Source organism: Clarias gariepinus, chromosome 13 (genome assembly GCF_024256425.1).
Source record: "Clarias gariepinus isolate MV-2021 ecotype Netherlands chromosome 13, CGAR_prim_01v2, whole genome shotgun sequence".
In the NCBI taxonomy this organism is placed as follows: Eukaryota; Metazoa; Chordata; class Actinopteri; order Siluriformes; family Clariidae; genus Clarias; species Clarias gariepinus.
The window spans coordinates 2,977,172-2,997,504 of record NC_071112.1 but is presented as its reverse complement, the minus strand read 5'-3'; the positions used below and the strand labels follow the sequence as shown (position 1 = coordinate 2,997,504).

General features: G+C 37.9%; 1 protein-coding gene across 1 annotated transcript in view; it reads left to right on the top strand.

Annotated features, from left to right (window-relative positions):
• Nucleotides 1-750: 750 nt before the first annotated feature.
• The window catches only part of alk (ALK receptor tyrosine kinase), a 512,699-nt gene continuing 493,116 nt past the window's right edge, over nucleotides 751-20,333 (top strand). The window contains exon 1 of the mRNA XM_053509911.1: nucleotides 751-1,495. Coding sequence (XP_053365886.1) covers nucleotides 751-1,495 — 745 coding nt within the window. The remainder of the gene's footprint in view (nucleotides 1,496-20,333) is intronic.

The window sequence follows — 20,333 nt, the reverse complement described above, 5'->3', positions numbered from 1 at the left end:
TCTAAACATGCTCGAAAAGCATAAGGGGTTTACGCTGTGTCCGGATGGCGATGGCGCAGGTGCTTCGGCCAGATCATCATTGCTTTCAACTATTTATTTATTTATTTATTTTTAATGCATTGTTTTTAACTGGAGGAGAGCTGGAAAACCCGCCCAGATCAAATGCATCTGTTGATCTGATGTTAAAAGAAACCCAGGGAAAGAGAGAGAGAGAGAGGGAGAGAGAGAGGGAGACTCAGAGAGAGAGAGAGACTAAGTTGTGCGTTACGGTGCGTTTCTGTGGTCACAGTTCGGGACGCGGTTGTACTCCGGACGACATCTGGTGGTCGTGAGTCGGCGAGGCGAACGGAAGACAGCGACGTTGCGCGTGTTTGCTGAGCAGCAGAAGCGTTCGCCTCCACGGTGTTGCGTGTGCACACACACACACACACTCACACATACAAGGGCGCTTTTGAGCGAGCCCGGGAGGAAGAGCCGTGCGGCATACCGAGCAGCAGCGGAGCGGAGGAGCCGACACACACACACACACACACACACTGGGGGCCAGTTCGGGTTGCACACTTTTTTTACGGCACTTTTTTCCTCTCTCTCTCTCTCTCTCTCTCTTTCTCTCCTCTATTGAGGATAAGGATGAGGATGAGGAGGATGCGGTGAGAGATTTAAGCACGGGGAAAGCGCACGAGGAGTGAGCACGCGACGCGAGGAAAGAGCGCGGAACCAACTACGGAACCGGGCTGATCCGGTGCAGAGATGACGCCGATCCGGATGCTGCGCTTTCTCCTTTGCGCTGCGGCATGCGCGGCCGGGCTGCGGGGCGCGAGCGCTGCGAGCGCCGCGAGCGCCGTCCCCGGCGCGAACAGCACGCTGCTGGACGCGAGCGGCAAACGGGACGCCAACCAGACCTTCAGCTCCAGGTGGAAGAGGAAGACGCTGTCGGTGGATTTCGCGGTGCCGTCCCTGCTGCGCTACTACATGGCGATGTTCGTGAAGCGCCCGCTGAACGGCGACTGCCTGACGCACGCGGGGTGCTACGCGGTGCGCGCCAACCTGCGGATGCACTGCGCGCCGTTGCAGAACACCATCGCGAGCTCGCTCGGCGCGAAGTTGGCACAGAGCGTCCGGGGGGAGGAGGAGGAGGGCGGGAACGGCTCCGGCGGCGGGCAGCTGCCGTACAGGCGCACCCGGCCCGCCCCCAAAGTGCTGACTCTGGGTTTAAGCACAGCGAGCCGCAAGTCCAACCAGGTGGTGGTGGAGGTGGGCGAGGACATGGTGAAGACCGGGTGCGGCGGGCTGGTTGTGCGCCAGGACGCGCCGGTACCCTTTTTGGAAATGGACCTGACGCGCGTGCTGGAGTGGTGGCTCGGGGCCGAGGGAGGCCGGCTGCGGGTGCGACTGATGCCAGAGCGCAAGGCTCAAGTCCCGGGCAAAGAAGAGCGGTACTCATCCGCCATCCGGGCATCAGACGCCCGTCTGTTCGTACAGATCGCCTCCAGTGGTGAATACATACTTTTTTTTTTACTTCTTCTTCTTCGTTTTCTTCATCATCATCATCATCATCATCATCGATTGATCGATTGATTGATTGATTGGTTGATTAGAGGCTGTCCAGTTTCCAGTAGATCTAATTCAGTTGCTATGTCTCTCTATAAAACAGAAAATAAAGTATGTGTATCAATTTCCAGTTATTATTATTATTATTATTATTATTATTATTATTATTCATAACAGAAGAATAGAAATAGAAATAATAGAAAGGTATAAGAATTAGCATTATTATTATTATTATTATTAAGATAAAGAATATGACTAAGAATTACAACAATAATATTATTATGGTTTATTATTATTGTTGTTATTATTATTATTATTATTATTATTATTATTATTTAATTATTTTATGTAACCTGTGTGCAGAGTTTCTGTAATTGTAGTACCCTTTATACTGTATGGTAAACACACTTTTTTGTTTGAGTTTCCTGATCACCATCATCAGGTGTCAGTAATTCATAGCTCTTTGTCAGCATAGGGTTAAAAAGCCAACCTATCAAGCACCTCTGAATGATGATTTGTTTTGTATATTATGAAAAAGGCTGTGGTTTGAGGATTATGGTCATACTTGTTCATATGTCCCACACCTAAGAAGGTCCACCATACCCTCTCTTCAAACTTCATCATCACATCTGTCAGATTTCTTTGCTTCCAGATGCTGTTGTAACTGTCCAGCGCTGCACAGATTTCAAGTGAAAAGACAGCCACACATTAAAATTGACAACAAATCAGAAAAGATGTCAAAATTGAAGTGTTTTGCAACTTCATGCTGATTTGGTTCAGACCCTTTCATGTTTGTATTTCCTGCTTCCTTTTACTCTTCTGTCTATAGGCTGACTCCATGTTTGGCTGTCAGTGCTCAAACACTAGTTGTTTCTGTATAGTACTTAATTGTCGCACTTCAGGTGTGTGTTTGTATTTTAAGCCATGTTCACTAATATTTCGGATCTCACAGTGGATTTTTCTTACATTGTAGTTTGTGACTATTTATGAAGCAAAGCTTGCTCTATTAGTTTTAACAGTGTGCTTAGTACTCAAGGGCAAAATTCATTTTTCCTTGGTACCGTCAGGTCAGCATTATTACCCAGTTTAGTGGAAGTACTTAGGAAATGTGCAAAGACGGCATGTGGATTATTTGATTCTTTCACCTTTCCTTACTTTTGAAGGGCTGAAACAAGACAGGCTTGTGACTTCTATGTGAAAAAGCAATGTATTAACATTGAATTTATGGTTATGTGGATCGGTGGTTAAGCGAAAGAAATCCTGTGAGTTTTGCAAAATTTCTTATCAGTAACATGAGTTATACTGTGTACAGTGTGTGGAGATGCATGTACTGTATGTACTGTGCTATTATTATTTTCATCTACACTTTCACATTTATGTGCATTCACTGGGTAGATAAATTTATCCAGGCGTACAGTCCATAACAAGCTATATAAGTTATATACAGATTATATTGAGCTATGTGAGTTTTCACTAACTGATACGTAACAAGTGCTGGAAAGTTGTAAAAAGAAAAGTGGAAGCAATAGCTAAATATACTGTAATTGGTGGATAAGAGTTATTTGTAAAAATACACAAGTACAGTATATTGATTGAAGTTATCAGTCAAGCTATGAATATAATAGCCATGATGTTTGAAATACATTACAAAAACAATAATAAGTTAGTAGACATGGTGTCTGGATATAAAGACATCCTTTTGACAGAAATATGTGGTTTACATTTGCAATTATATCTAAGAGAAATGTACAGAAGTGCTTTGTTTTGGCTGTTAAAGACGTATCTTCATGCTTTAGGTTAGGGTCTGAGAAACACAGCTAGACAGAATTTCCTGGACGAAGATAGATTTTTATTTTTTTGATCGATCACTTCTTCACTAATTATTGCTTTTGAAAAGAAGTAAGGTCTTCACTTTTTATCTGATGCCAGAGAAAATTCATTTCACCACCTGCTGGCAAGTACAGCGAAACCCTGACTCATGTCTTTCTTCTACCTCGATGGATGGCGGGTCAAGCCAATCTGTATTAGACCCTCAGACAGAATATGGCACTAAGCATCGTTAAGTTAGTGCCTGCAGGTACTGTAGATGTGCGTTTATATTTGGCTTTATAGGTAAGCATTACTGTTTTACACCTGACACTGGAACGGGCAGGAGGCCAGTGGTGGGAATGTAGAAATATGTGGAAGAGCTTGAAAATAAGGCATGAAGGAAAGATTGGCTAAATGTTTGGTTATCCGGTCCTTCGTGAATGTCGTGAGGGAATCTGTGAAGGTTATAATGTAGAGAAATTCATTTGAGAGAAAAGGTTTTAGACTTTGGACATTGTGCATGCACTTAAGGATGTCCAAAATTATTGTTGTCCATTAGTTACTATGTAGAAACCGATCTGGATGCAAGGACTTAATGTGTGCACAACTGAACACTTACTATATACATATTATGGCAATATGTTAAATAGATAACAAATGCCTGACATGGTTGCATGCTTGGGTATACCTGGTATTGCACAGAGCAAAACATGTGAGATCAGGACACCACCATGACGAAACATGCGCTGAAGGCACGCGGGTAACTGATTGTTTTCCCAGGATTCCTGGCAAGCCTTCGATGTTGTTGGTTTTGAGGGATTTGCTTGGAAGCCAAAAAGCTATTCTGGAGGCAATGATCTGTAATCCCGAAAACGAGGTGTCAGTAAGGCAGATTTCATAACCATGAAGCTGTTTAATATGTAATAATCGCTCCTAGAAAATGCCTCTAGATCAAAAGGCAAACAGATGGTGTGAATTACAAAAGGTGGCCCTTGGTGTATACAGTAAATGGTAAGTAAACAGTTTCAGGGATGCAATATGCTGGACATCGTACATTGTAACATGTGGGTGTTAGAAGCATTTGGAATCTGCAAATTCTGTGTATTTTGGCTTTTCCAACTGTTACGGTTTAACACACAATCTGTCAGGGTTAATAATCATATACAGTTTTGCTAATTAATCCAGTTAAACTTGGGACGTCAGTGGTTAATTATGAACCGGTGGATGACAAATGGTGCACTGCATGGTCGAAGGTCTGGAATTGAGTCTGGAGCTAATCATATGGGTTTCCTTTCACTTCTAATTGGTTTGGCTATTAAGAAATGCCCCTAGATGTTTGTGCAAAATGCCTTGTGTTCCCCCTGTGGGAGTTCAGTGTAAATTGTGAGACGCTTTGGCAATGTTTGCCCAAAACCCAAAGGTAACAACTTTAGTGAGACGTGTCAGACATCAATACCAAGTGTGACAATGGCACATTCAGAAATAATACCATGTCAAATGTACAGTATGTTGCAATATCTTAACAAATAATCTTAACAATTTTGCATTTTTAAATAATAACTTTTTTAAGGTTTATGTCTTTTCATGTAAATTCAAAATTGGCCAAGTTTCATCTGAATGCTAGTTAAGATCATTAAAAGATTTAAATTGAATAAGTTACGCACACTACTAATAATAAAAGGGCATGAAATAGTATTTAGCAATTGCATTTTTTTTCTGCTAAAAATATAAATGTGTATGCGTATTTACAAAAAAAAAGAAGCATGGATCAGGAGATAAGAAGCGTTAAGTATTATAAAAAATTATAAAACGTATTTCCTTTCTGGAAAATTCACATTTTCTTTCCCAAGTGAGACATATTTTTAGCACCAATACCCATGTTTTGGATTTCTAGATATCTTTGTTTTTGCTGGCTAAAGTCACAGGAGACTATAGAACTACAAGGAAACCCTTTACGGTAATTACTGCTGACTTTACATTTGAAATCAACGTTGTGATTATCGTAGCTAACAATGACCAAACTATACATTTTTTGAACACGCATTACATGTGATTCTGCAGCCCAGGAGTTAGCACTGTTGTGTCGGACCTTCATGATTGGGGGTTTGAATCTTCCCTTTAGTCTGCGCTATGTGGGTTTCCTCCAGGTTCTCCAGTTTCCTTCCAGTTTTGTTGCGTTTACAACTTTCCCATGGTGTACGATCGGATGCGTGAGTGTGCATGCCTATGTCCTGTGATGGTGCTTGCTTATTATACAGCCCCCTTCGACTGTAAACAGGATAAGCGGTACAGGACTTTAATTTATGATTGAATAATGTGCACTAGGAGATCATATCATATTTACTTTACAGGAATAAAGTAAATGCACAGTATAGAAAACCAAGGTTACCTGGTGAATAATACCAATATAGAAGATTTTCTTCTTCTTTTTAAATGGATGTCTTAAAAAAAAATGGCTGTTTACACTAAACTGGAAGTCCAAGCTGGAAGCTTTTGGCAACATATCGTATTTTGTTTGGATCTGTATTGGGTTTTGTTGCGTCTCTAATACTAGATGTTATAATATTTTTTTAATGAATTTAATAGATGGATAGATAGTGCAGTAGCTATTGAATAGATTTAAAAAAAAAAAATTCAAGTTACACTAATTTAAAAAAGTCATTATTTAACAAAGAAAAAAAAAATTAATAAGGTAGATTTTTCTGTTTTTTTACCTTTTATGGAAGATGACTCAGGTGTTAGTGTATTGAAAAGGTTGACGTGTTTTTTTTCTTATCACAGGAAAGAATTTTTCTATATAACCTAACAGACAAGATGGAAATGCAAGTAAAGGAAGAACTGTTTATAAGTGGTAACAGAAATTAGGTTGTGTTGCTGGGGGTTCGTAACTTTAAATGTGATAATAATGCATTTTTAAATGAAATTAAAGCAATTGCAATTAAGCAAAAACACTGTCATAAGATAAATGGCGCACTAGGAAAATAATCTGTTGAATCTGTTTGAATTTTCTCTTACATATTACATTACATATTGGTTTGACATCGCAGTAATATCCAGTGGGATAAACCGGAGCTGAGCCGATGCAGGCCGTGTTTATGACAGATGCATCAATAGTTTTAAGCAGAACAGAACAAGTCATCTGTCAGATAGGAATGGAATAAAATACAGCTCCTACTCACAATTGACTAGAATGTTGATTGGTGCACAAGACACAGGCTGTGAAACTCAAATAACCGCAGTTGTTGCATGAGTGGGCCTGAAGTTAGCACCCAGGGGATGGAGCTCTTAGGAACACAGCTCTCTCTCTCCTTCACTGAATAAAACGTCGATAATATGCCTGGTTGGAACAGTTTATCTCTTACAATGCAGAGTTGTCAGCCAAACTTTAGCACCCCCTACCCCAACATACTCAACCCTCTTTACTCCATTCATAATCTAGCCGAGACGTCCTACCTTTGCTTAAAGCATCCTAAATGCCAACCTTATTTGAATACTCTCAGCTATTACTTGGCTGTAAGCTCTAGCTGTGATTTCTCTCCGAGCCAAATGCGCCTTGGCTAATGCTGCTGATGCGGCCTCGACTCCTTTGCCCTGAGCTGTGTTGTAGGATTTGCTTGCAATACATAAGCCTATTATGCCTGTTTGTGGGAGGCTTATGAAGAAAGTCATTTCACTGTAAAAAAAAAAACAAAAAAACAATTGGGCAAAATGTTTCCTTGACATCAGTATCCATAGACCGAGCATTAATATGTTTACATTTTTATGACGAGAAGAGAGAAATGCGTACATACATCCATAGTTTTAGTTGATTGTAAGAATCATCACAGTTTGGAGTACAGTTTGATTTCAAATCGTGGAATCTATATGCTTTATTTAAAATACCACTGCATACGGATTTAATACGCTCTTAAGGTGAAATTTTGTATAGTGAAACGCATTCTCTCATAGGAAATAATGTTAATGCAGATAATCCGTTCCAACCACCCAAAGATATTTCCAACGTTACTAATTTCCAACATTATAATCATGTTTTTGCATATAAAAACAATCAAAATATTTGGAAAAGACATGTAAATTAAGTAAAATATAAAAAAATAGATATTAAACCTTAATTTATGATTCCTTTTGGCACCGGCTGCTTTAAAAACCAAACTGAAAGTGGCTCCCTTTTCCTCTGGCTGCCGTCCTTGGTAATATTCCTAATACCTATGGTGCTATGTCTTCACTATCTTGCAGAAAATTGCCAAAAAAAATATGTAAAGTTGTTTAGCTTTCAAATTTTGAATAACTCCTGGCTATACGCGCAACTAGGAAAAAAGTTGCGCGTACGTCCAGGAGCCGTTAAAACTGGACGCCTGGTCACTCGTATGCTAAAAATGCTTTTATGCCGAGAAGAAAAATAAATTGTGCTAAGTGTCAAAATAAAAAAATGCCACTAAGAAACAAAATACGATGCCTGTACCAAAAGTAATGCAAAAACAGGGCCATGTTTTGATTATCTGACTAAAGTAACTCTTCTTGTATATAAAGGTGCTGTACTACTCAACATAGTCTTCATCACAAATAATGCATTTGTGCGACTGTTGAACCCTTCAACCCCCTCCATTGAACTTTATTATCCATCTGTGCACATTGCTCTTGTCAGTGGTGTCATCTCTAAACATTCTCCAGCGCAGTGGGAGACCATCAACCCGTCAACCTTAACAAATGGGATTTTCAAAAAGGATTGGAGATTTGGGTTCAAGCATAGTGCAAATGCATGGCTTGTGATGTACAGTAGACGATGTTGATTAGTACCTTTGTATAGAGGAAGAGTTACTCAGTCAACATGTGCAGTTTAAACAATCTTGGTCAGTTAATAATAATAATAATAATAATAATAATAATAATAATAATAAACCCGAATGCCCATTTTTGCATTACTTTCCATACATCCGTTGTAAAACCATTTTTAGATTGTTTTATTCATTTAAATTAATACAAATGAACTTTTACGAACCTTTCATTTTGAATCCCCCTTGTTTAGAGACTTACTTGTGCAGAATGTGTCAAATTTTATTGGGGGTCTTGTATGCTGGTCATGCTGGTTTTGCAGATCCAATTAATCATTTTTCAATTACCCAACGTGTCATACTGCTATGCACATTCTCATGTGTCTTTTTTTTTTTTTTTTCTTACACGGCCACACTCATCAACATGTAAAACATTTTCTTTTCAATAAGGTGCGCAAGCGTGGACATTTAAAAAAGGAAAAAGATATTTAAAGTATGGTCTGTGGGGGGGGGGGGGGGGGGGGGGGGGCAAAAGTCATAAGTACGTAACTGTTTGCTGTAGTGGCTAAATGTCTAATCAGTGGACTGTGGTTTGCCTGAAACAAGCAAGGGCTTTTGTGCAAATGCAGGTTTTTAAACAAAGTAGACAAATTTAGAGACAAATGTAACAAGAAGAAAGGGCACGTCTGCATAAAGCACTGTATCACTATTGGTGTTGTTTTAATGCAAAGACATCATCAGCAATGATTTGTTTGTATCTTGTTTGTAAAAAAATAAGGTCTGCTTTTGTGTTGCTTTTGTGAGTCGTCAATACCGTGGCCATGTACAAGCTTTCATATATAATAATTCAGTCTGGAACCCTATTTACTTGTGCTTTTAGGAAATGTAGCCTCTATTCTTCTATACTATTATATGTGTTACATTATAGCCTAGGTACAGCGAAAAAGCATTATAAGCTCTATCAACATACAGAAAGGTATCTCTGCTCATACATACAAACATATATATATGTATTGATGAAAGATCCTGTCTGGGCTGTAGCTACTGTATATAGTGATGGCCAAAAGTATTAAGATAACATATTCCATGTATTATAGTTCTCTCTGTGCACAAAACATGTGATGTCACTAACTATCCCAAGGCTTAGAGTTGTGCTAATTAGAATCAGCTGGATAGGGAGGGCAAACTTTTGTGCATGATGTTCAGGAAGCGATCGAGCAGGCATGGACTAAGTGAGTGACACCAGAGTACCGCAGACGTCTGTTTGATTCTATGACCAACCGGATCCAGCAGGTTTTGAAAATTAAGAGATTTCATAGTAAGTATTGATCAATTTAATTGCATAAAAAAGTAATAATAAATTACTCTTAATTTTTTTAATTTGGAATGTCATTAAAAAATTCAATTGTAAAAAAATTCACTTTTGTCTCAATATGTTTGACTGCCACTGTATATTCAGTAAATTAAATTTTCACATCAACGAATGAAAAAAATAAGTGTGATAAAAAAAAAAAAGCATGATCTCTATGACTTTTGATCATGGCATTGCAGAAGGACTGGTTTAACTATTTCAGACTAGTGTAAGTGCCTGGTCAGTGACGGGTAAAGAGTTTGTAGAAATAGTTCAAACGTTAAGGCTAAAAAATAAGCTGATTAGCATCTGACACATAACTGCTTATAACTTCCCATCTATTCAACACTCATGTACAAGTTTTGACCAATGTACAGACAATACCTTTCTTTTTTATATAATGTAGATATTAGTGACCTGTTGTGAAGAGCAAAAACAGTAAGTAAGTGACGGTTCTATGAGATATAGTCTCAAAGAGCAGAAGACCACATCAGGTTCCTCGACTGTCAGTAAAGTATGTGAATCTAATGCTATTCAGGGCATGTGTGTATATACAGTAAGTATGTGTTTTTCACCATTAGATGTATATGATAACCGATTAATACAAAACCTTGAGAAAGTAAACATACTTGATCAGGTATGTGGTTGGAATATAATTTACCAAACATTACCAGAACAGCATGCATTCAACAATAAAGTCTTGATTGCATCATGTGTCTGAAGCTACAGTACAGTAGGTGCAATATTCGAGGTGTGTATATTGTATTTGGAAGATGTAGCCGATCAAACTCTTGTTAACGAGGATTTCTTTAAAAATGGAGTTCATGTTTACAGACAGCAGTTAAAGCAAATTTATGGCATTTGGCTGACACCCAAATACAGAGCGACTAATGTTATACAATTAAGCAGCTGTGGTTGGAGAGCCTTGCTCAAGGGCCCAACACTGGCAAACTGGTGGGCTTTGAACCTGGGACCTTCTGATCAGTAATCCAACGCCTTAACCACTGAGCTACCCCTTCCCATTTGTTACAGTACCAAAGTTAATATCTCACGTATCTCTACTTTACTTGATTATTAATTTTTTTAGATAAGATACTTTTTACTTTTACCCCGCTATATCCTATAGCAAACATCTGTATTTTCACCCATCTAGAAATTTTAAATAACCATAAGGGTACGCGTAATAGCGTTTAATTTGCGACATGCTTGATAATGTAACAGATGTTAGAAATCAGGAGGGGAGCTGGTTGCGTACAGTGTCGAAAAAACAGCCCGTGCACAGTCGGGAAGCTCAGAGAGAGAGAGAGAGAGAGATGCTTGTACTATGACATAAACTCTACTTTGAATTACTTTAATATAAGCTCAAACCTGTTGATTCTTAAATAAATTTGAAGGTCAGTACTTTTGCACTTTAACTCTAGTAGATATGCACATGGAGGACTTCTACTTTTACTTGACTAAGATTTTTCTCTGAAGGTGTCTCTACTTTTACTCGAGTACAGGGTTTGTGTACTTTGCCCTCCACTGTTTTTAGATGGGTTTAATGTGACAACACTTTCGCATTCTCCTTTAGAGTAGTGCTCCTCCCTTTCATTTCTTACAAGTGAGCAGCGGTAAGAGCTTCAGAAGACGAAATGCAATGATGTTTATCTGTAAGAATATATGCAGTGCCTCTTCGAACAAGCTGGGAAAAAGGCTTCTGATTGCATAAGGAAAGAGACTGTCTCTTTTATAAATAACTCACAGAAATACCTAAAGTAAATAAAGCACTAATAGAGGAAAAAACCTGAAGGGCAATTTTCTGGATAAAAGGAGTGCATTATTTTTATATTTTCATGCTCAATTATTATATGAAATTAGTGCAATTTGTCAAATCTGTCTCTTATAATGCTAATTATGACTGTCCATTTGGGTATGATGTTAACTTAACGTGAACTTCCCTTAAATTGAAAGCATCCAAACATCCCCGGTGCTACAATGGACTGGGAATTCTGTGGCATTCATTAATGCAACACCAAGGCAACATCTATAATGAGTAAATTGAGACAGAGTTCATTATCCATGCACTTTCTTTTATCGTTGTTGGACATAACGTGTCTCATATTTATAGTCCAGGACCTCACATAAACCCATGGGAGAGAGACTTCAGAGATCAATATGTTTACTAAGCCAAATCTACTTCTGATAATCCTCACTCCTCGAGATCGAGAACACCAGCCGAGGACCCGTGCTTGGACTTGGAGTTGTTTTACTCCAAAACAAGAGGAGACATAATTAAAAGGTTCAGAAATGTATGTAAATAATACGAGCTGATAATATCACGACAGTTTTCGATCTTAATTGATTCACATGTTAGAAATGTCTTTTATAATTATGCAGTATACAGCAATAATCTATAAAATAAGTTCTTATTTACTTTAGATACTGTACATCCTGATACTTTATGTAGACTAACGTTAAAGGAAAATATTATAACACACGGCAAATCCTGTTAATTCCGAGGAGAAAGCTACAACCGAACCAGAGGTAAAGGCACACACATTTAAATACAGCCTACCAGATCTTTTGTTGTCTGTCACAGTGTAGCCTAATGCACTCACAGGAACTCTATTTTGTGACCTCACAAAATTAAGCAGTGTTTTCTACAGTTCTGAAATATACAAGCGGCAGTAGCCAGTGGAACGAGCCGGCATTACCAAACGTGGTCTAGGGTCAAGGGTAGCTCGGTTGTTCAGGCATTGGACTATGGTTCGGAGGGTCCCAGGATCAATCCAACCACCAAGTTGCCAGTGTTGGGGCCCCAAGTTAGGCCCTTAACCCTCAACTGCTCAGATGTATAACGAAATAAATATGTAGAGTAAGCCCTTGTTCACACGGCCGTTAAGTTTTTGGATAAACGAACGTGCTCTGAACGTCCTAGACGTTTATTTTGCGTTTTGTAGTGACGCTTGATTGACTTCTACACCGGCGTTCGTTTGTCTCTGTCTAATGTCAGTCTGCAGCCCAAATTGTAGTTTGTGTGTTAACCTGTGGGGGCAGTGTGTCGGGAACTGGATATGAAAGCCTGCCGCTACTGGGTTCACTCTCTTACTGCACAACGTGGCATGTAGGATCATGGGATATATCTGATCCTCCGAAGCGTAAAATGAACGCGAAGAAAACGCACTAGAAGCGGTTTCCTTGCGTTCGTTCGGATTTGAACGCCAAGAAAAAGCTGCATGCAACGTTTTTTTAATGCCGTATAAAAGCGCAGCCGGACAAATGCACGTCACCAAAGCCCGTGTGAACACTCTCATTGACTCCTATGTGTAGAAACACTCTGCGCTCACCGGACGCTACGAACGCAAGAAAAACGCTCGATTTTAACGCCCGTGTGAACAAGGCCTAAGTCGCTCTGGATCAGGGCGTCTGCCAAATGCCGTGATGTAAACGTCCGCTACTAATACATATGACATTTAACACACGATTTTTATTTATTTGATATTCATATTAACTTAACATTTTTGCATTAGTGTTTTTTATACGTATACAGGGGCTCAGGACTGTGCAGTACAGAGTGACTTTCCTTTTTTCCAGCGCAACCTACTGCAGGCAATAAACTGAATTTTATGCAAATATGACTGGGCAAATTTTTTTTTAAAGTGTCACACTGGCAAAGAAATAGCACAGATTCATAAAAACAATGTTTTATCTCAGTTTTAGGTTCATTCTGTGACCAAAATAAATAAATAATAATAAATAAAAAAAATAATAAAAAGAATGCACACATTAACTGTGCAAAAATTAAGTGACACAAATGATGAAATCTCATTCTGTTAGCACGCATATTTTATATCATGATATACAGTACAATGATATGCACATTTTGCAAGTCCTACATTTTTGCGACGTCATTTCAATATTCCAGTAGCACTAAAATTTACACGTTTTAAAAGTCATGATAACTTTGGTTCTTCGAAACTGTGTTTTTTCTGCAGAGCATGTGCTGCTGTCAGTATACCCAAGTTTTTATTCTTTTTTACAGCAGCTGGCATCCGCTGCATTTACTGCCTCTCAGTACACCGCTGTCGCAGTAGCAGAATAAACAGCTACAGGAACGGGAGAGCGAGAGGGAACTGTCTGCAACTAGTTAATCGATCGCGTATAGCATCGTACTCCCGGACAGCTTTTTAAAAGGGGTCGGCCAATGTACTTGGGCGGTCCACCCGTATCGTGTGCTCTATGTGTGGGAAACACTGCTGCGTGATTGGCTACTGTCATGTAGTGTGTAACGACCTTATTGTTGGATAATACAGTACTACAGATCTACTACACTATATACAACTACAACGCAATATACTTAACTTTTTGCACCTCAAGTCAAACCGGGCCTTTTTTTTAAATGAAAGTATAAAACTGATTGACACAAGCAAAAGTCCCAGTTTGACTTGAACCCCCTTGTATATATTATATCAAGGTTATCCATACATTGTTATATTTACTTTTAAATTTATTTGTATTTTACAACATTTGCACAAAATCTGGAATTTTATTTTTCATATCTTTTAATCTAATTATTGTATTTTTTTCCCCTTAAATTTATGCTTTATTTCTTATGTTTTTTCTTATAAGATCCTGAAACACTAATTTCCTCTTGGAATCAGTTAGGATTTCAATTATCTTATCTTATCTTATCTTATCTTATCTTATCTTATCTTATCTTATCTCTTGCAGTAATTACCTGGAAAAATATGCCACATTTCCTATTTTTTTTTTTCTTGACATTGACATTACCAGTCTTATAAACCATCCATGATGTCACCATGACCCCAGGTTTGGGACTTTTTTAACTTCGAGCTCTGAATCATAAGATTTAATTAGATTTTTGGGCACTGTGATTATCAATCTGATTCAATTAAATTGCATTTCTAACTGATTTTGAAGTGTTAAAAATGACCTAAAGTATCCATTAAACTAACCCCGTCTCACTAATGCTCTGTACCGCTTATCCTGTACATGGTTGCGGGAAGCCTGAAGCCTATCCAAACGGGACTTGGGGCACTAGGCGGGGAACAACTTGGACACGGTGCCAATCGATTGCTCCAAACACACACTACGGGCAATTTGGAATAGCAAGTCTGCATGTCTTGGACTGTGGAAGAAAACCGCAATACCTGGAGGAAACCCACCAAGCACGGGGAGAACATGCTTATTATGAAACATTTGTAAAAGAATTTGAATGACCTTTAACTTGTTGAAAGGTTATGTTTTGTACAAAGTGATGATACGTTTCTCATACCAATTTTCTGATCCACACTCCAGTCCAGTAGGTGGTGCTACATGCACCAACTGTCCCTAAACTAAAAAGAAGAAGAATATGTCTCCTAAAATTAGAGTATTCTGCAAGGAACATGTGGAAGATGCAAACAGTTTGTTCGTTTCGGAAGCTGTGATGTATTTCTAACGAATTCATCAATTCACTTTGGTTTACCAAAGTTACTTATAAATGTAAATTTATTTTAACTAAAAAAATGACCAGCAAAAAGATCAGTTAAATTGCATAAATCATTCATTTGCACAGCTCTCGAGTCAGGTATTAGTCTATAAGATGCCTTCGTCCAAGTTAAATTATCTGCCAAGCTCCAACATCCCAAGTGTGTGTGACAATATAGCTCGAAGTCTAGCACTTGTTACACTCCGGGTTGAAATTAGAATTTGTGCCCCGACCACTGGTAGTCGTTTACTCATTAAATTGGCACTAAGCTGGCCATCCATGTCCGCGACATGTCTGTTTCACTTACTAATGAGTATCTACTGACTGACCATCTGTGCTAGGTTTCATAAAAACAATTATCTTAGCACCCCTCGCTGAGTGTCAGAATAACACAGTTCCTTTTTGTTTGGGTGATTTCTAATGTTCAGTATATTATTTGCAAAAACATATCCGAATCACGTATCCTGTAGATCCTCTGGTTGGAAGCGCTGGCGATAAATTTGGCACGTTCTCCGCTTGTAATTACTGTAATCCATCTCTTTTTATATGCTCGTTACTTGGAACATTTGGAAATATTACACCTGGATTTATTTTTATTTTTTGTGTGTGTGTGTTTGTGTGTGTGTGTGTGTTTGAGCTGAAAAGTACAGTGCCTGCCCCCCAAAAAGTCAACATTTGGATTTTAATGAGCCACTATTTAAGATCCTTTAATCGCGAGATTAATTAGGACCTCCAGCAAAAATAAATGCACCTTTTGATGGAAACAAATGTTGTGACATTGGATAAGATGGTCGAAACAATTCTGTGGCAAATGTGCACCATAAACAAAGCCAATCAAACAAAATATTTAAGTGAGACTTTTATTTCTTTACATTTTCAAAAAATAACTTATATTTTTTTGCCCAGCACTATATGCTGCAATAGTACTTGCTAAACTGTGACATTGTACAGTACCGTACCTGAGAAAGCTTTTGATTACTTCTGCCTTCTAAACCTGTCTAATTCATGGGGAATAAGATCTCAGAAATTAAATTTATTTATTAACGTACTTTAAAGATGGGAAGAAAAATCAGTTTAGGTATGAATTGTGATTCTTGCGTTAAAATCCTCCGATCTGCCTTTTCCTCCAAACTATATGAGTGAATTAGTCTCAAACCCACTCATTATACACATTTACACCGGCCTCAAAACACCGCGAGCGCTAATGAGCTAATTAGAAAGCCCTGCATGCCCTTGTTGCTGGCAGCATCTCATCCCCTGTGATCACTGTTGTGTTGAGTTTTGAGACTTTGGAGGTGTTTAAGGGGCAAAACATCACCATTTCTTCATAATCCTACAGGTGGCGCACTCTGAACTATGTACACATTTTCATCCAGTGTGGTAGGAGTGAACTATTTGCTAAGTTTCTATAGAAATAATAATTATGGTGGATGATGTAACAGAGATTCAGTAAGAGTAACATACTCCCTGCTCAGTAACAATCTAGGTTTAATTTCATTTGACATTATTTGACAATACAACTTGCTTTAAATACAAATTGTATATTGTATTTTTATATTGTTTAAATACAACTTTGTATTTGAGTGAGAAAACTTATGTTATAAGGAACGGGCTACATTTAATTACTCAAAGTTTTTCAAAGGTTTCAAAATATTTGTAAAATCGTTATACTTATAGAATCGTTTCTAAAAACATTTAAATCTGATCAAATTGGCACAAGAGTATCAAGATTATATCATATTTGGAGATGACTGATGATTTCCATCAGTAATTGTCCTATTTAACAAAAGTATTAGTAAAATTATCCTTTCAGTATAAAGTTTCAGCCGATTACCATAAGTTGATCACACTTACTTATTCTCCCTATTTATATTTTTAATGGTATTGTATTTTTTATGAAATGAAAATTATGAAGGCTAGAATTGTCTTCTTTTTTCCTTTTCTTGTCTCTTATTCTTTTCTCTGCTCTTCTTTGAGATTATTAATACTTTAGTGTATCAGGCATTTTGCTTTATATGTATTTATTGTTTTATTATTATTATTATTATTATTATTATTTATTTTACAAAAAAAAAGGCTTTGGCTTTGATGTGCAAAAAAAAAGTGTCACCTAGAAACAGTGTTTCTGACATTTTGTATAGCTGCAATTGTTATCGCCTGACTAACCCCCAGTGAGCTGGAGCGGATTCGTTTTAACATAATTACAGCAATTCCGGCAATTTTCCCACTCTCCCCTATTCCCAAGCAAAGTGATGGTGTAGAGCTCACACTTACCTCCATCCTTATAGTGCTATAATGTTTCATCACAGATGCAGAAAAATTAAATCAATGCATGTTAGTCACCTGATCCAGGGACCTCTTACCATCTACTTGGATGCAACAGTATGTACAGTAGGTACAGTACAGTATGTACAGTAGGTACAGTATGTACAGTATTCCTGTTTGGTGCATTTCGCCCCATAAAAACACTTCTTCTTTTTTAAGCTGTGTATTTGCTGTTATTAGACTAGCACTACAGCATAATTTTTTCTCTACAACATCAAAGTCAACAAGTAAATGCTTTGATGAATAAATGTCTGGACCCATGTGATATTAAAGACTTATTGAGACGACAAATTATCAGCCTTTTGGCACTTTTGTATATAATGTGATTAATCGAAAAAAGAGGTCACATGGAATTGTAAGGTAGCGGTAATTGTATTGTAGTGGTAACATGAGGTTACACATGATTTAGAGCAATTCAAGTAATTCATATTAAAAAAAAAAGAATATTTATATTTGGTGAAAGAAGAAGGATGCATAAATCTCACTTTTGCCTCTTGTCAAAGAGAACGTTTAGATGCATCCCGGCCTATTTAATGTGGTGTTTTTGTAAATTGAATTCAGTTATACAGATTCAATCTGTGCTTTTTAGTAATGAGAGCCTTGATTGCATATCGTGAACCTCTTGACTGGCACAGTTTTCTCCATGCTTTTACTGATATTTCTGTAAACTGCTCTGGTTTAATAATATGCGCTTCAAATATATAATATGCGGTTTCATCTTAAGGCATCAATAATAATAACCACATAAGAAAATATTTTACATTAACATCAATTACCTGCCATGTTTTAACACTGTGGTACCTTTTATTGATCTGGCAACTCGCAGAAAACTGTAACAACCAGAGCTGGATTTAGTTTACACTTATTTACTGTATAGCACACTTTTATTAGTATGCTTTCAACATTTATTAACATTCTGTCTGCTAATCAAAGAGAATTCGCTATAGCACTCAGTGGAGCATTAATTCGTTTGTAAAGCCATTGAATCAGATTTAGTTTAATTGCTGTCTGGATATTAGGGAAATGTTCTCATCATTTCCTCGTCTTAACAATAATAGATGAAATATTTATTTCATTATTATTCCATATACTATTCATTATTCAGTGCTTTAGGTTGTAATTTACAGTCGAGCACAAAAATCTTCTTCTGTTTGGCAGTTTTCCATTACTAATGATATTATCGTAATCAGAAGGTAAGCGGAAAAGTAACCGCTTGAACATGAAATCCTGAAGTCCTTAGTATTTGGTGTGTCCACTTTCGCTTTAATAACGGAGCTGACACACACTCCACAGGTCCTTCTGCACTGCCCTTACCTGCTTCCATGGAAGGGATAAGACTGATGGAAACTTAAAAAGGCCAGGGGTAGCTCAGTGGTTAAGGCATTGGACTACGGTTCGGAAGATCCCAGGTTCAAACCCCACAACCACCAAGTTTCCACTGTTGGGCCCTTAAGCAAGGCCCTTAACCCTTAACTGCTCAAATGCGTAATGAGATAAGAATGTAAGTCGCTCTGGATAAGAGCGACTGCCAAATGCCTGAATGTAAAAAGAAGTTTTGTACAACGATATTTAACGCGTATAATAAGATGACTGAGGAAACATCACCAGGTGTGCTAAACAAGTTTCATTATAAAAAGTTTCTGGCTGGAAGTTTGGATTAAAACAAGATTGTGTGCTTAGACTGCCTTCAAGGGGAACTATTTTTATAAAGAATACACTAATTATAAGCTTTAGGAGCGGTGGCTCAAGCGGCTAAGGCTCTAGTGACTAACTTGCGGCTAACGTTCCTTATATTCCTTCTGCTGCGGCTTCGAAAAATAAATAATAAGTATTTAATGTACATTTATTAAATGTTGGTTTGTTTTTTAAAAAGTAACTTTAAAATCGAAGATTATGGTGATCTAGTAACATTGAAATAAAATGTGTTTAATTTTCTGCCGCTTCAGAATACGCGTCACAACAATCGAGGTGCGACACCAGCCGGCTCGCGATTTATTGAGCTTTTCGAGCCGCGGTTTTATTCAGGGTGACAGCTGATTGCACGCTCCAGTACACGCGATAGAAGGATGACGGCACACAAAAGCAGATTTTTGGTCTGCCTCAGGTGGATAATTTAAGTTCTGGTTTTTATTTCATAAATACAAGGAGGATTTTATTTGAAAGTTACCTTCGACTAAATTCAAAATGTTTTGTTTCATGCAGAAATGAAATTCCGTTTTCTCTGTAGCAGTTCATTAATTCAAAAATACATATGCAACACACCATATTATTTTTTGCACACAGCATGTTTGAGATATTATAAAACTGCATAAGCTGTTTTCTATAACCAGTTTGTCATGCGTTTCTTTATTCCAACATTGCGCGTTCATAATACAGTACAAGTAAATCCATATATTTTAAAATTAGAATTAATTGTGATTAATGACTGTGAATTAACTAGATCAAAAGAAAGTAATCGATTCATAGCACTCCTTTATTCACTATTCTTTGTACTGTGTACTGAAAGCTATATCTAGAGAAGTGGTTCTCAACCTGAGTTCTGGAGGACGACTTTTTTCCCTCATCTTCCACTTCAATTCGGAAAACGCTGTTAATTAGTTCATTAGTTAAAGCAGGTGCGCTTGGAGCTGAGAAAGCACTAAAACGTGCAGCTCTTCCTTTTTCTCACAATTTCCCGAGAATTCAGATAATGCAGCTTCCTGTTGAATACCTATGAATGCTTATGAATATTCTGGATTCTTCTTCATGTGTTCAGGTTACGGGGTTGAATGATTGTTGGGGAATTAAACGCGTCTCTTTTTCATAATCAGTAATTAAAGCCTCATGGAAAATATATATTTTTTTAACAGATGTTAAATGGTTTTGCAAAAATAGGCTTATAAGTGTTTTCTTGATTAGATTTCAAAGTAAAGTGTAGCTATCGTTGGCGGGGCTTTTAACATGCTGGTTTTTTAAAGGTTCAGTTAATGCTTAGAATTATTTAATTCTAGGTCTTGGCTAGCCTTGACCTTAGCAATCTGTGCTGCCTTGGCATTTCTGTGGGCTGGGTGGT